Consider the following 16,846-nt stretch of genomic DNA (forward strand, 5'->3'; position numbering starts at 1 on the left):
CACCCATAATGCACAATTCAAACCTACCCAATGATCTGGTGCTCCATTCTACACAATGGCATCATTAATGGCATCATTTGTGGTGGTCTTATTAGGTTATTATCCCAATTTCTCCAAGGTTGTCTTGGTGGTCTGGGTGGTATCTGAAATGGTGGTCTTCCATGAAATGGAGCTACTTGGTTGGCATCTACCTCAGGTCTTTCCCTACATGCCTTGGGAGTTGGCCTACCCCTATTATTAGGATTATACCAACATTGAGCAGTAGTATGAGAGATACCCCTCCCTAGGGGTCTATGCACAAAATATACAATTTTACACTTTTATACAATTTTCAATATACATCAGAGTTGCGGAAGCATTTGCATAGGGGAGGAGCTCCCAGCGCCCGACCAAGCATGGAGGTTAGGCCATGAGCTGGACTGCATCCAGAGGTACCTAGTGACTAGTGCTACCCCTGAATAGGTGTTATGAATAAAAGCGTACTCAAGAAAAATATAACATTGTGGAGGGTGAATATATGTGTACGCCGTGTTGCGGGGAGGGACAGAGGGGGAGAGAGAGAGAGAGAGAGAGAGAGAGAGAGAGAGAGAGAGAGAGAGAGAGAGAGAATATAGTGGAGGGTGAAATAGAGTGCATAGAGACATGAGAAGATGACAAAGAATCTTTAAATGCCCATCTAAATGGAATATGCAACCATATATTGATGCAATGACAAAATATGGGTATACCATAACATCAAATAGTTTATGAGAAACAACTAGCAGAGCACCGAACCCTGTGTAGGGATCGACCGGTCCACCCATCCACTTCCGCTCTACTACGGACATAGAGAATTTCACTTCGCCGGGAGCGAGCCAAAACACCTCCAGCCTACCTGAGTCAGACATAGGTGAGGCCGCTTTGCCTCCCTCCATGAGCCCGAGCTGTGAAAGAATCCCAAATACCAGCAGGTGGGAGGGTACCAGCACCAACCATACCAATTTAGGCGCCCTGCCTCTTTGATGCCCAGCACCGAGTGTTTAGGCAAAGCCAAGGCAAGATCCCCGACGCGTTAGCCGTGTAGGTCATTCAACCCCCGACGCACTAACCGTGTAGATGAGCCTAACAAAAAGTAGAAGACCTAAGCAATATCCCTGATCCAACAAAGCCCCAAGTTAGTGACCATTTAGTCTAAGGCTAAGCGATGTAGGTGATCCTAGTCTTGTAGCGACGGTACCATGAGAAACATAACACATGAGTCCAATCACAATAGCACTTCCTAGATGCACAAACAATCCTTTTCCAAACAGTTAGACTGTACCAAGGTCTCTACCCTTACACATCCACCATAAACCATCTCGATCACTTCATGATCCAATCCCAAAAACCATAGACCATAAACCATAATCCAATCACATCACGCGGGTGAGCTCTCCACCCTACTTGGGTGAGGCACGACCAATCCTGCATAACCACTTTAGAATATAACATGGCTGCAAAAATTTCGACAGCATTTCGGCATCATAACCCAATCCAGAAAAAACCATAAGCCACACCAGCTTTCACCATAAAATATCAACCATAATCCATGAGGGAATCTCGGCCCTTAACCATAAATCATAATCACACTGAACCAACTCCCACACTTGGAGTTTGATACATCCCCTGCAATCAATCGGAGTCTACACACATGTGACCCTTAAGATGTGATTATTTCATGCATAAAAAGAGTCCGACCAGCGATTAATCATGATATAAAAATCCAATTTTGACAACATCCAACCATGCAAAGTTGATGCATCACATTTGCACTTCACCACGCTAACACATAGAGCTAGATTTGACCTGAAAAGGTCGAAAGCAATCATGACCATGCATATGAGGAATCCACATCAATTTATGAGTTCCCATACATCATATGATAACATTTCAACACCATAAACATGATGCAAAACAACTCCGACCTTTAGGTCAACAATAAACCCTAACTTCACACATGTGCAAAAACAACTTTCTGACATTTTTGGAAGCATGCAAAACATGCAAATGAAAGTGTTTAACCTCAAGCCAATGCATCAAGTTCAGCTCTATAATATAGAGTATCACTCCATCACGTCACTTTGACTATATGGTACTCACACAACAAACGATAACCCCAAAAGAAAGTCATATTATTCAAATATGCCTATGCAGTTCGGAATGTTTAACCATATACTTCCATGTCAGTTTAGGTCCATCTAATAATTGAAATCAACTCACCAAAACAAACCATAAAATATATCAAAACGGCTCAATTAACTCACGACGTCATATGGTATCTCCCTTTCATAGCACTCCTACGCGTGTAGGTAAAACTGATAGTAGAGTGATTAATAACTCGCATTCCCGAAGTGATAACGGAGACCTAAATTCATTTATCATCAAGTTTCATCAAGATTTTCAATTGGTAAGTAAATTTTTCCATCTGGTGAATCTATATAGTAGTTCTCCAAGGAGCCTGGAGTCAAAAAAATTGGTTAGTGTAGTGGGCAGCAATCTGTTTTTTTACCATATCTCTTAGCTCGTGCGTGTTTTTCACATAACACGTAAAAGAGAAAATGTTCTAAATGATGTGTTTTATCTATGGTATTAAGGGTTTGGACTGATTCATAACGGTTTGTGATTTATAACCAAAACAAGATTCCTATCGCTTCTATGAAGTAAAACGAAAAGCGTTTTTTTATGCACGTGCGTGATCATAACATATCATGTGCATAAATCAATGTGTAAACATGATGAAACAATCATGATGCAACTTTGTATGTACTTGGTTAATCCATACATGCACTCGTATGTGAAAAACAATCACCGAGAGAGTGACTACACAGAAAAGACGACATAGAGAGAGAGAGAGAGAGAGAGAGAGAGAGAGAGAGAGAGATGATGACTGTGGAGTTTATGGTTTCTCGCCATGCTTTAGAATTGATTAGGGGTTATCAATAGATTTCTTGCTTTGCCGCAAGAGAGCGGTGATGAGAGCTACGTAGAGATATCCGCCACGAAAACTTCCAAAAGCACGTACATCGTAAAACAAGAGAGAAGATAATAAGCAAATAGAGAGAGAGAGTATCCTTCTTCTTCTTCACGAGAGAGAAGAGTTTCTAGAGATGGTGATGAAGAGCTTACACTACAACGTATAATAGATAAGTAATTTTGACGTCAAGGCAAGTGAGCTTCCGCGTCTGAGAGTGTATCTATCTCCTCAAAGTGAAAGAAGAGAGGTTTTTATATAGGTTCTCAAGGCCAAAAGCACTAGCTAAGAATAGAGTGAGCAAAGACACGGATTTCGATGCGCGATTTAGAGCCTCTAAGAAGAAGCTTGGCTTCCAAGTAAAGAGTTCTAAACTAAGTTCCTTCTCTCTTTTTTAAAAAGACTCTTTCTTTTTTAAAAACAACCCTTTGCTTTCACTTACCATTCAATTTTTACATTAAATTTGACCAGTCCAAGCAGTATCTAACCAACTAATGAAAACGATAGCTAGATTATGCCACACCGTAACATCCCAACATAATTATGACTTTCCAATACTGTCAATCAAAATTCGACGAATTAGATGTTGAAAGTTTTTTTTTTAATTTTTAGAAGAGACCCAAAAATTACGGATCTTACATCCTCCCACACTTAAAAAATTCGAGGTGTCCTCACCTCGACATGGATAACAAATGAGTAAGTCTAATAATAGGCATGATCTATTTCTATGGATCATAAGATTCAATGTATTTTTTATTTTCCCTAGAGGACTTTTCGCTTATGCATGTTTTTTCTTCATTTTTCCTAGAGGACTTCTCGCTTGTCCAGTGACCTTTGCCAGCATTGCTTCTTCACATCAATCCACTTTGCACTCTTGAGCAAGATTTAGCCCTGCCCTCTTTTTCCCACCTAAACCCTTGCATAGAATCCCGTGCATGAGGCTTTCTCTCATCTTCTTCGTGCTCAGCTCCGAATCCAAACACATAATAAGTCGTGGCCCAAGGGGCCTCTTTCCAAGACCTCCTCCAAGTCTTCAACACGCATCACAATACAAGTCGATCGCTGTATAGTATCCTTCCCACACATAAACCTCATCACGTAAGTAGGGGACAATCACCAATTTAGCCATGCCTACGTGTTTGATTACTTAAAACACAAATCTTTGAAACCAAGAACCATGTCCAAAAGGAGCTTTTTACGCAGTCCAAACTCCACAATAAAATGCAAGCGCTCGCGATCACAAAAACAAAAAGCCCAACGCGACTCTTTAAGACTTTCAAAAAACAATTCCTGCCTCACTCTTCTGAATGATGATAATCTTGCTAACACTTTGTTAGAACCTCCGACACTACTTTCCAATCTCTATAGATGTTCCGAAAGAGAGACAAGTACTACTTTCATCCCATCGATGTCGTCCTTCTACGTCCAAATGACTCCAAAAAAGCATATGCATGGTATGCACGTGCTGGTCGACAAAAAGCGTATGCGAGGTCATTATTAAAAGCAAGCTTGTGGTTAATAGCCAAGATCTTGCCAGACAACCACCTGTAGGCTCAAGAATCTAAAAAACCACATTAGGCTTACCAAATATTGAATGGCAACCGGGACTGAATACCAAAAATTAATCAAACTCGATGTTCAATGGGATTAGAGTTGTGGGCAACGCCTTGGATCATGGCGAGTGGCCAATGCTGGGCTCAAAGATCCAAAAATACGCCTTTTGGCAAACGAAGTAACCATTTTGCTTGCATCTTGCAAACAACGAGAGACGCTACTAACTTGCTTACAATACAACAAGACTATGAACATTGAAGGAGACAGGTACACATTATTGCATAATTTTAGCGCCTTGCAATAGCAATTAGCTAAAAAATGTTCGTTGAGTGGGTTGTCAGGAATGAAATTAGACAGAGATCTCAACATTCCGAAGCGCTGATTGAATTAGATGATCTTCAGTGCAAAACTGCTGTGTTGTTGGTGTACTTGGTGCAATCGAAGGGTCCTAACTCTGGGGCATTTCTCCGTACCTGTGAAACACCAGTATCAGGTCGTTATTTCATGCATTTAAAGTGATAATATGTGTGGGTGTGTGTGCTGCTCACCAAGGTGTTCTGTTTCAAGGAGTGTGAAGGGCTATACCAAGCCCAACTCAACTCAATGTTTCATGGCGGAACCAAGCCCACTTCAAGATGGATTGAACGAACAAGCATGAAGGGCATGGAAAGGACATCAAACGAGTATCGGCATTCGCCCATTTCACTTCAGCCCGCCATCAAACTGGGGCTTCGACAAGGCTATGGATGAAGGCAAAGTGAGCAAAGGAGGCCCGATTTTGATGATTTTCGACCCATGTGTGTGTGTGTGTTGGGGGTGGGGGGACTGAATTTCACTAGAAATCAGTTTTAATTCTTCAAAGCTCTTAGCAGTGAGGTTTTCAAATTTTTACTGCATCTCAATGTTCAGCAGAAGAGGAGATAAGCTACTCACTGGAGACCATGGTCCATATTTTGGAGGCTCTTTCTGTGGTGGGGAATGCTGTACTGCACCGCTCTTTACTTGAGGCCATTCCTGCACAATAAATTGCACTTTGTCAATCAGAATTGTCTCGGTGGAAGCTAGAAGAAGATGGGCATTCATTATGATGCGTAATTAGAAAACCACAGGGGTTAGAGTATGAAGACTTTTCCAAGGTTGTTCATATGGCTTGGACTGAGACAAATTAAAGACGTTGATCTCATCAAAATACTGGCCAGACAACCTGCCCAGTGGCCTTAAGACCTTCAAATACATATATGATGGAATATTTTATTGTGGATATAGTTATTTGTGTATAACAGCTACATATCATGTGGGTGTATTGATGACATTGTCATCGGTCCTTTCCTTCATACTGCCACGGCAAAAAACACAGGACCTAGCGTTAATCAAACAATGAGCTTGCTTGTAGCTCTGTTTTTCAAACAGCAAGCGCCATGCAATGGCATCTATTCAGGGTTTTTTTCTCATCGTATTTAGGAGTGAAGGCAAGGTTAAAGAATAATCACCGCCCACTTACTTCTTGTAGTTGATTAGTGCAGGCTCCTCCTATGTCCCCCTTGCTGTATGCTTTCACCTTTCCTGGGGACGAATACTGAGATGCCTCCGTGATCTGTGGATGCTCCAAAGGCAAATTTTCCTGCTGGATGATCTGCAATGGTGACAAATTGAGCTTATTCACCATTTTCTTTACTGCTGGTAACACATTTTGAACATTTTTCTTCACTTGCAGGATAGTGCCCGTATCACTGTTGTGGCTGCCTGATATTTGAGAAGAGAAAGAAGTTAAATCATGTGATGTTGGAAGAGAACAAGAGGCTAGATTTGACGATGCACAGGAGGATGAACTTGGCACGTTTCCTATTGCACATGGTCCACTCTGTGACCCTTTTGCCAACATTGATGAGGCTTCTGGCTTAAAAGAGTTCTCTGTGTGTTGCAAATGGGGTAGATCTGACGATGCACAGAAGGAAGAAGTTGGCACATTTCCTGTTGCACAAGGTCCACTCTGTGACCCTTTTACCGACGATGAGGGTTCTGGCTTAAAAGTGTTCTCTGTGCATTGCAAATGGGGTAGATCTGACAATGCACAGGAGGATGAACTTGGCACATTTCCTGTTGCACAAGGTCCACTCTGTGACCCTTTTGTGAACATTGATGAGGGTTCTGGCTTATAAGAGTTCTCTGTGTATTGCAAATGAGGTAGATCTGACGATGCACAGGAGGATGAACTTGGCACATTTCTTGTTGCACAAGGTCCACTCTGTGACCCTTTTGCCAACATTGATGAGGGTTCTTGCTTAAAAGAGTTGTCTGTGTATTGCAAATGAGGTGTGGTAACAATATGAGGTCCATTGTCATGCTCCAATAGAGGTTGGCCAGAGTTCTTAGAAGGAAGTGGAGGCCTCTGCATGGCATTTTGTCTACCAGGACCATTCATATCTGTGCCAACGGTTCTCTGACTGCTGGCGGTCTTTAATGCCTGAGGAACGACACCATAGCTATTGCTACTGCTTTGCTTGATTACATTGTTTGGCAGCTGCCCTGTTCCAACATACCTCGCTGACTGTGAAGCAACACCGTCATACCCAAAGCCATTTGTCCTTTCTCGAAGTACAGCAACATGAGCAGCAGTAGAAGTTTTAGCCTGCATTATGTCAACATGTCAACACTAGTGTTTGAAATTCAACTCTGAAAATTCTTCAAACACATAAGCTAGGTTGTAATATACAACTTACCTTATCAAAGAAGCCCAGCTTTGGTGAAGGCATTCTCAAGCCTGATGGTTTGGCGCTGAAAGGTATAGTTTCCGAGGCTTCTCTTTCTCTGGTGTTAGAAATTGTGGCTTGCAATGCATTTGGTTGAGGACTACGACCACTTACTCCCTGAGAGTGAGACGATACTGCACCAGGAGCTTGCTCCTTTCCTTTATGAAGAGATGATGAAAAACTGGAATAAGATACAGGGGTGACCTTGCTAGCGAACGCTCCCTGCTGGTTGGATGCTTTGCTTTGTAGAGCTGTACTAGCACTGGTAGCAGGACTGGCAAGTTCGGTCGATGTAGATGACATTGATCTTCCAAACCTCTCATATGTCGAGTGTGAGTAGCAACGAGCCAACTTGGCACTATCGGAATACTCTGGGATTCTGTGTGAAGGTACAACTGTGTCATCTTCAGCTGGTGGTTTAGTGCCAAGTTTTGGATTACCCGCACTGCGACCTAAACCATCAAAAGTCTGTTTGTAAACATTGTCCATGGGTATTTCTCCCACATGTATGTAATTATGCTCATGTAAATCTATGCCTTTTGCTTCGCTTGACTCTGCAATGTTACTGGATTACTTACCTGCAAAAACCATACCAAGCCTATCTTTCATCATCCTGGAAGCAGAAGATAGGGTGCTTGAAATACTCGAACTTTGTTTAGGCTGAATGAGTGGGGGCTTTATATTACTCCGCGCTGCAAGTGCAAAAAAATGTTTCTCAGGTCCCGATCAAAGAACAGGTAAAATAAATCTTAAAGGTTCAGCATTACACCATCACTTTAGCATTTTTAACAGCAGTCTTTAGAAACAAGGCTGTCCAATGTTATTTTGTACCTGGCAAACCGGGTCCTGAGCTGATCCTTGTGTTCTCCTCTGTTTGTCTTTTCAGAGGTGCAAGCTTAAGCCCTTGAGAGTCGCCACGGGTAGGAAGCATTGATTTTGCCTGTCATGATTGAAGGCCAGAATAAGCTTGATTTAATGTTCACTTGTGGTATCCATGCCATGTGGCTAGAATAATTGCTACATTTTAAGGCATAGTTGTCAGCACATGCTTACAAGCTTGACGGTGTCATCTCGTGCTCTTAAGGAAGCTGGACCAGTCGTATGCTTGCTCATAGCAGATCCTGCATTTTTGGCAATTCTGTCTTTCATAGTAAAGAAAAAAAAAAATCCTTGGGAATTGCATGCATGAAGAGCAAAGAGATACCTTTTACTCCATTATTCTGCTGATCTGTCCTTCTGAATGCATTTCCTATGCTTCCAAGAGGGCTGCCCTGAGCTGATGCTGTGCTTTTATGTCTAGTCTCTCCGTGTGATGAAGATTTTTGGAAACGTACAGGTGAAAAATTGATCTTCGAGATAGCAGAAGTATTCAAAATTTTTGATGCAAACGGAGATTTTTTATTGCTAGGTGGTTTTGGTTCTTCGAGTGGCTTCTTGAAGGTTCTGTTCACAAGAGAGAGCTCTTCAGGATCGAGGACACCTGTAAACGACGGGCATGATTAGCATTGCGAAGGCCTACTCTAGATAGAGTTCTAGCCACCATTGACCATGAGCTCAGAAATTAAGCATTCAGGATCATGACTGAAAGGTTTACAGCATACCTTCTTCTGTGAAGAAGGCATTGTTCCAAGCCAGGCTCTTTCGTAAGTTGAAGCCACTTTTCTTCTTCTTCTTCTTTACCACAAGCTCTTCCTTGGATAGAGGCTGAAGCACGTCTTGCGCCTCACTCTCATCAATACCTTGTGATCCTTCATACTCTGGCGGGTCCTCTTGAATGCAAGCAAGAGGTCTGATGGCACTTGCTTTGAATGGAGAAGCCCCTACTAAATTTCATCCAGAATGAGAGGCCCGTCACGGAAAATTGTAAATGCAAATGGTAAATTATGCATAAATTATGATAAGATTGGTGCATCAATGCATTCAGTTGAGCTCTCTCTCTCTCTCTCTCTCTCTCTCTCTCTCTCTCTCTCTCTCTCTCTGTGTGTGTGTGTGTATCAGATCCACCACATTGTAACTTTCTGGTCTCATAGGTCACTTTGCCCTTTTGAAGACGTTAATATAACATTTCATGTCATTTCATTTCTCTGAGCTTGGCAGATCCAGACGCCCACGACCTCGGGGGTCTCCCACTACCGGCGAAGGCTGCAACAGAAGATCACTCTAGCTCGACATGCAAGACGCCCAACCAGAGTACTGACCATGGAGGAGGTCGATGAGATCCGACAGCGACCGATGAGAGATTTCATTTGAACCCACAAACCACCCACCGCCCCCCCCCCCCCCCCCCCCAACCCTCCCCCAATTTCCTTTTTTCCTTAGTGTTTTAGTGTTAGTTCTTTGTAACTTTGTAATTTCCGTACTCGGACATGGTATCAGATTCACCAATTGTAACTTTTTGGTCTCATAGGTCATTTCGGCCTTTTGAAGACGTTAATATAACATTTCATTTCATTTCTCTCTCTCTCTCTCTCTCTCTCTCTCTCTCTCTCTCTCTCTCTGTGTGTGTGTGTGTGTGTGTGTGTGTGTGTGTGTGTGTGGGGGGGGGGGGGGGGGGGGGGGGGGGGGGGGAGAGGCTACATGTCCCTCACTGCTTAATTATGTAGTTTTGATTGCACAACAGCAACATGTCTCCCTCACTCATGAGTCTCACTCTAACCATTGGTGATACTTTATTATTTGTTTCTTTGCTGTGTCACCCACATACAAAACTTTTTTCTATGACCTCTTGACCATTAGTAACTCAAACCTTCTGGTCATACATGGATCATACCTACCGATTAAGTTGTCCTCTCCGACCTGCTTCTCTAAATGGTTTCAAGTCCTCACAACAAATGGCAACCTTTGCTTTTCATGTGCATGGTGACACATCCAGTAGAACTTGGTGTAGTGTAGCTCTAGTATCTGTCTCCATCTCTGCTCCCAGCATTTGTGCACTCACAATCTGAACACTTCGGTCGAAGAACCAATGTGGAAATTGTATATGAGGATTCATTCGGGGGGGGGGGGGGGGGGGGGGGGGGGGAGAGAGAGAGAGAGAGAGAGAGAGAGAGAGAGAGAGAGACCTGGACGAGGACACTGACTTGGGCCATAGCTTCCTTGAGGTGAAGCTATCCCCTTCCCTGGAAGCAAGTCATCATCCTCAGCACGCACATCAATGAGCGACACCTGATTCAAATCAAGTTGGGAGCTTCTGATTCTCAAACGAGCAGGGGACTTTCCAAGAGGCCTGGTCATCTTGGAACGTCTGCTATAGGATCCAAACGCTGACGAAGAGCAGGCGGGGAAAAATAGAAGCCCTAATCATCGAGTGCATCACATTTTCGGCGCGAGAATGCCTGAAAGCACGTTTCTGCTGTTTATTATGAGGACGACGTGCAAGTGGAAGAAGCCCTGGAGTCTGGAGAGCTCCGCTGCAAGAAAAGCTTGGAAGATCCGACTTTGACTGCTTCAATTTATCTGCAGAAGCTGTTGATGGAAAGCATGTCTTTGCTCATTTGATGAAACATCCTGACTGTGTGTGTGCGTGTGAGAGAGAGAGTGTGTGTCCCCTTCTTTCTCCTTTCCGTCTCTCTCTCTCTCTCTCCAACGGACCTTGGAAGACTGGATCTCAACGTTCATTTCCAAATTCAAACACCATTTCCGCTTTAAATATTTAGGCTATAAATGATTAGTACTTATGGGGGCTAATCAGATGTAAGTTGATGATTCTCTCTGGGCAATATAAATTCAAGGCTCTTATGGAAACAAGGTGAGGAAACACGAAGACTTGCTAGCAGTGTTCGGGAAATTTATCAATTGTAAAGGGCTCATTTTCCTATTACTAAAGTTTCCAAGTGGTATGTAGAAATTTCAACCGGCTACTACCCTTTTACCTTGGTTAAGAGCAGAACTTTTCCCTTTGTATGCTCTTTGACCAGGCATATTTCCCTTTAACAATGCAACAAGATTGTTTTTAACATAAGAGTGTTACAAGCCTAAGGCCATTCACTATCGAGTCACTTGATTTTACATCTAGAAACTATTTGAACAAATTATTGACAAAATTTAAAGGCTTCAACACTCTAAATACAATGAGATCAAGATATAGATCATCCATTAGAGGTGGGTATGTAAGATCCACAGAAAGAGATGAGAGAAAAAAGATCTTTTCATTCATGAAGTGAAGTAAAACATCATTGTGACAACAAAAAGAGCCCCAACAAAACATTGAAGCCAAAAAACGACCTCAAAGCTATAAAGTCATGCTAAGAAACATGGAGCAAGAGGGCTCATAATTCATGTGTCAAGGCTACAATGTGCTAGTGGCAAGGTAGAAGCAAAAGAGAGCATTGCTAGCTCTATCCGCAAGTTCATACATCAAATTTTTCCATTCCATGGGGAGCAAAAAGACGGCAATGTGCACAAAACTGCCTCAAAGCAATAGAGTCATATTGAGAATCATCGAGCAAGAGGGTAGATAATTAGTCGCAAGGTAGAAGCAAAAGGAAGCATTCGCTAACTCCATCCAAAAGTTCATACATGAATTTTTTCCATTCCATGAGGAGCAAAAAGATGGCGATTTGCAAGATTTTTTCACAAGTCCATTGCATGCGAGAAATCCGTCACATCATCACCTTCCATAGAAGTGGTTAATAGTGCATCCAAACTCTCTATTTCCATTCTATTGCGCCACTTGCTCTTGATCTTTGTTCTACTACTAAAGCCACGCTTACATACAACAGTACTACAACATTGAACCAAGGCAATTTGAGCAATCTTCAACACATTTGGATACATATCTTTCCAATTGTCATTGTTCGCGAGCAAAGAAGCAACTTCAAAAAGGTCCATTTTGGCAAAATCAATTGTAGCTTGACGCTTAAATTTTCTAAATTCATCTTTAAACACATTTCCATCAATAAGAGGAGTAAACCTCTTCCCCTTTACAATCTTCTCTTCCCCATAGAAAGATGCAATTTCAGAGCACTCCATAATTCCAAAATCCTTTAGCAACTTCTCATGCATTGGATGTTGTGCCGGAACCAAAATTTTTATACATCTCATGATAGAATTATCCACAAATCTTTTCTCTAAGCATTCACACAACTTTTGAGCATATTTGGATTGAAATTCCAATGCACGCACCAAATCACCTCCCTCAACATCACGGACAATTTTTTGACTGAAAAACATATCACCTCGTAATGAAGAACGCAAAGCATGCAAAAATCCATTTTCTGATCCATAGTCTGGCATGATAGGATAGTCTCCCACACCTCTTTGAGATGCATTGAGGTCAACATTTCGTTCCTCTAGATATTCATCTCTAATGCATAATATAGTGCTTTGGACAATCTCATGTACTATAGTGACATCAACATAGTCCTTTTGGAAACGTCTACTCAAGTCATTAATCTTTCCTAGAATGTCAGCAAGAAAATGCAAAGCATATATACATTCAAAGTTACTTAGCATGCCATACAAATCTTGTCTTTCCTGTGATAGGATGACGAGCAAAGCATCCAAAGATTTACATATCTTGGCCATACAAGCATGTCTACTTAACCATCGGATCTCAAAAATCCGTTGCATCTTCACTACCTCACAGTCAAGCTCCTCTTGAATTTCTTTCAAATTCTCCATTCTATTGGAACTACTTGCAAAGTGATTGACAATTCCATTTATTAATTGGTCTATTTGCTTAGCATAAAGGATTTTCTTTGAAGTAGCTAGGTTTGTGCGGTGCGCAACACAATGAATAGCAGTCAACCTAGGGTTAAATATCTTCAAGAGGGTTGCTACACCTTTCTTGCGGCCTACCATGGTTGAACACCCATCTGAACCAAAGGCAATTAACCTACTAGTGTCTATTTTGGCATTTGTTATCTCATGCATAAGAACATCATAAATGCCTTTAGCAGTGCTATCATGTGTACGCACCATTCCATAAAAGGAAGTACAAGGCACACATCCTTAGTCTAAATAGGAAAAGTATACAATCATGTGGTGATGCAAAGAAATGTCAGTAGATTCATCTACTAACAAGCCAAACCAAGGACTTTTTCTCACTTTTGCTAAAGTCTCCTCCCTTATGGCATGTGCTATACAATAAATGATTTTGGAACATGCCTTATCATCATTGTAAAGAGAGGTCATGGATTGCACCCCCGTGTCTCTCATTAGCTCAAGCAAGGATGGGTACAAGGAAAAAGACAAATTGTTCTTTCCAATAAAAAAGGCCGCTTTAAACAAATTTAGCAAAGCATCTTCTTGTGTAACATGCATCTTTTTCAAACCTTCTTTCAATGCCCTCTTACCAAAGAGCTTTGCATCACGTGCATCACGATGGCATTGCGTACATGCATGTGATTTGAGATTGCTAGTTTTAAAGTTTTTGGATCCTTGCTTGGCATAAGCACTCTTAGAATGTGGGTAATCCAAGCAAAAACTACAAAAGAGTCTCACCTTCTCATTGTCATATATGAACCACTTGAATTTATGCAACCACTCATCTTGCCAAAGTGCCCTTCTTTCAAAAATTTTAGATGAAGAATCGGGCTCTTCATTTTCTTCCAACTCTTCATCCATCCCATTGTCCTCGCATGCCATGTCTTGTGTACCCTCAGTAGCACGTTACCGTTTCAGTGTTCGTGTGACACTCCCAAATTTGAGAAGTGTGCTTTGCTTCACATCTCTCATAATGACCTAACAAAAAAACAACATAAGTTACAACATTACACGAGTGCACATGATGTGATAGCAAGCTTCAAAGATGGACAACCAAAGAGCGCAAGTTTTACGTTTGAAATCTCTTCGTTGTTTGAATTAGAAGTGGCAAAAGACATTGCACTACTTTGATGTACCTTATTACACTATAATACAATGGAAATAAAACGAGCCGATTTAGTGTGCATGTAATGAAATTGAAATTATTCAAATTTCAATCTTTTAGACAACCGAATTCAAAAGCTACCTCGATTTACAGAGGTAAGGCTGCAGTAGTTTGAAGTCGAGTGATGTCGTTGTGAAACTATTGTGGGAAGAGGAGTCGAGACTCGAAACACTTGGAAGTGTACGGGAGCTCAAGCCTCAAGGTGGGCAATGGGCATATAATTGCAAGTGGTTGGGCAGTAGGCGGATACAACAAGCAACCGGCAGTGGGCGGATACAGCAACCAACCGGCAATGGGCGGAATTACAACTTAGTGGCCATGCGAGAACTCCAGCGCATTGCAGACCTGCATGCAGATTAAGTTATTTGCACCGGGCTGTATGTACTATGCAATGTGCAGATTTCAGGGCTACGGTCTACGAGTATGGGTAGACTACCACCATCCTATGTCCAGACTCCACACGCAACTTGCAAGTAATTAGCTCGCTGAGCCAGCTTGAGGACAGAGCAACGAGACTAGCTTGTGATCTTTGAAGCGTGCACTGTGCATGCAGGTCACGAGTCATGACCTGCTCAGTGCTGACTTCTTAGTTGTGTGAGTGCTTGGAAGCTGGAAGCTGGCGTGGATCTCTCGACCTAGAGGCAGCTAAAAGCGATGCATTATGCAAGTTTGCAGCTCAGTCAAAGCGCTAACCTAGAGGCTAGAAGTTATGCAGCTCATGCAAGTGCCATGGTGTGCTGCGTGCAGCTTGGAACTTGGAAGCAGGAAGTCGAAACTTCGAAGTTCGAAGCAGGTGAAAGCTGGGACCGATCACGACACTCACGGGCGCAACTCGTGTAAGGCTTAAGCAGCTGACGGTGGGCACTGGGCAAGCAATGAGCATCATTGCAGCATGTTGTATATATTGCAGCAGCCTACAGAACTCAAGAGTAAGGAGAGTCGAGACTCAGAACTTCAGAAGTCAGGCAAGCCTAAACTTCCCCTGCTTCACAGTGAACTTTGAAAGTTTGAAGGGCGATTGCAAGCTTGGCGCTGCAAGGGAGATTTAAATAAGCCGAAGAACCTTTGGAAATTGGGTAACATTTAAGGCAAACTTGAAATTCAGACCGCGAGTCATGAGATCAGTACCTCCTTCTACTTTAGAATCCAGATTCCACAAGTTTAGACATTAGCAGCCAGGCTCAAGAGTAGTTGTATCCTGTATGGACATTGGAGACCTAAAAGTTAGGCTTCAAATTAAATGTGTGATATACAAAGTTGATGAGATAGAGTAAAATATGAATTAAGGCCTTATAACTTATAAGTTATAATCTACAGCCTAGGCTATAGTATTTAAGTTCTCTCGAGTCTATGCTATGCTATAGTATTTAAGTTCCAATTTCTCAAACATTTTAATGAGTACATAAAAATATATATATATATATATATATATATATATATATATATATACACACACACACACACACACAGAGTTCCCTCTCATGTTTGCCAGAGGCGGCTTAATTCCTTTTTGTAACTATTTAAGACTTCCTAAATTCCTTATATTCTTGTTTCAAAACCTCCAATTTCCTTTTGGCAAAAAATGTAGCCTCCACCACCTTCCCTTTGGCATGGCTTCCAAACTACAAATGGGTGATTGCAACCGGGTGAAGGCTAAGCTAAGGCACACTTTTCCCGAACACTGCTTGCTAATTTAAGGGTAGGATGAGATTTATGGAGACTAAGTTTCAATGAGTGCCCTGTGTTTTAATATAAAATATATATATGTATATGTATATATATATATATATATATATATATTCCATTTTACATACATAATCACAGATGGTTTACCAAATACCCCTTTAATTTGTAAAAATTCCCAAAATACTCCACTAGCATACTGTAAGACTTATAAAACAAAGTATTAGCTAGAAGATGCTGCAAAGATTCCCTTCACCTCATTTCGTTGCCCTCACCTTCTCCTGCCCTCGGGCCTCGTCACCTCGGCCTTGCATCCTTGCTGCCTCCGATCCATCCCCAAAACCTCGACTTCTCCCAAAAACTCGATACATTCTGCGCCATCCTATGCTGTTCACTCCATATGGCTATGGAGCAATAGAGAGAGAGAGAGAGAGAGAGAGAGAGAGAGAGAGAGAGAGAGAGAGAGAGAGAGAGAGAGAGAGAGAGAGAGAGAGAGAAATGAAATGTTATATTAACGTCTTCAAAAGACCATAGTGACCTATGAGACCAGAAAGTTACAAGGTGGTGGATCTGATACAAAGTCAGAGTAACAAAATAACCTAACAACAGTGCAAAACAAAGATATATATTATGGGATTCTAGATTGGTTGATGTGAGCTAATCGATGTGAGCTAAGTCAAAAACTAAGCAAAAATGGGCGGCTAGTTGGGATAGCTGAATCACGAAAGATCTAGCATCGGACGTTGGCGAATCTCATCAATTTCCTCCATGGTTAGTAGTCTGAACGGGCGTCGTGCATGCCTGGCCAGCGTGCTCTAAATCTTTTGACGTAGCCTCGGTCGATGCTGTGTAGTCCTTCGCAGTCATGGGCGCCTGGATTTCCCCAGTTCAATCGCTCGGTCGATCAGTGTGCCTCTGGCGTGAGACGAGGGGGAGCTCTGTTGTATGAGTGGCTCTTGCGGCTGTCTTGTGTCTGCTCTGAAGAAGTCTGTAATCGGT

At 42.1% G+C, this 16,846-nt stretch overlaps 2 protein-coding genes, 1 long non-coding RNA gene and 1 pseudogene across 4 annotated transcripts; 1 reads left to right on the top strand and 3 right to left on the bottom strand.

Moving 5' to 3' along the window:
* Positions 1-4,642: 4,642 nt before the first annotated feature.
* Positions 4,643-10,987, bottom strand: LOC147428236 (uncharacterized). Of its 2 annotated transcripts, none has more exons than XM_086496495.1 (10): positions 10,356-10,987; positions 8,895-9,116; positions 8,498-8,773; positions 8,347-8,414; positions 8,125-8,233; positions 7,872-7,985; positions 7,264-7,745; positions 6,045-7,172; positions 5,477-5,557; positions 4,643-5,016 (listed from the first exon to the last, which is right to left on the bottom strand). In XM_086496495.1, exons 1-10 carry the CDS (start codon positions 10,525-10,527, stop codon positions 4,942-4,944), a joined length of 2,727 nt encoding a protein of 908 aa, XP_086352621.1. In that variant the 5' UTR covers positions 10,528-10,987; the 3' UTR covers positions 4,643-4,941. The 2 variants fall into 2 exon arrangements, with proteins under 2 accessions (XP_086352621.1, XP_086352622.1); XM_086496496.1 differs by having other exon boundaries at positions 8,895-9,113; positions 10,356-10,985.
* On the top strand, positions 4,899-6,395 carry LOC147428237 (uncharacterized). The gene is made up of 4 exons (XR_015185946.1): positions 4,899-5,036; positions 5,111-5,300; positions 6,067-6,184; positions 6,258-6,395. It is a non-coding gene; the product is annotated as an uncharacterized LOC147428237 (long non-coding RNA).
* Positions 10,988-11,942: 955 nt separating the features above from the next.
* LOC147428238 (uncharacterized) lies at positions 11,943-12,915 on the bottom strand. Its single transcript, XM_086497626.1, has 2 exons — positions 12,471-12,915; positions 11,943-12,016 (listed from the first exon to the last, which is right to left on the bottom strand). Exons 1-2 carry the CDS (start codon positions 12,913-12,915, stop codon positions 11,943-11,945), a joined length of 519 nt encoding a protein of 172 aa, XP_086353752.1.
* Positions 12,916-12,965: 50 nt separating this feature from the next.
* LOC147428239 (uncharacterized) lies at positions 12,966-13,881 on the bottom strand (annotated as a pseudogene).
* Between the last annotated feature and the right edge of the window lie 2,965 nt (positions 13,882-16,846).

This window comes from Adiantum capillus-veneris, chromosome 23 (genome assembly GCF_014529385.1).
Source record: "Adiantum capillus-veneris isolate H3 chromosome 23, ASM1452938v2, whole genome shotgun sequence".
In the NCBI taxonomy this organism is placed as follows: Eukaryota; Viridiplantae; Streptophyta; class Polypodiopsida; order Polypodiales; family Pteridaceae; genus Adiantum; species Adiantum capillus-veneris.

What these genes read in the sequence shown, in the direction of transcription:
- LOC147428238 (XM_086497626.1), bottom strand. Translation starts at nt 12,915, where the DNA reads ATGGAGAATTTGAAAGAAATTCAAGAGGAGCTTGACTGTGAGGTAGTG. An exon ending in TTTGCGTTCTTCATTACGAG is followed by an intron (nt 12,017 to 12,470) that starts GTGATATGTTTT and finishes TCAATGTTGTAG; the next exon opens with TACTGTTGTATGTAAGCGTG.
- LOC147428236 (XM_086496495.1), bottom strand. Translation starts at nt 10,527, where the DNA reads ATGACCAGGCCTCTTGGAAAGTCCCCTGCTCGTTTGAGAATCAGAAGC. An exon ending in TGCCTTCTTCACAGAAGAAG is followed by an intron (nt 8,774 to 8,894) that starts GTATGCTGTAAA and finishes CGTCGTTTACAG; the next exon opens with GTGTCCTCGATCCTGAAGAG. An exon ending in GAGATGACACCGTCAAGCTT is followed by an intron (nt 8,234 to 8,346) that starts GTAAGCATGTGC and finishes CAATCATGACAG; the next exon opens with GCAAAATCAATGCTTCCTAC.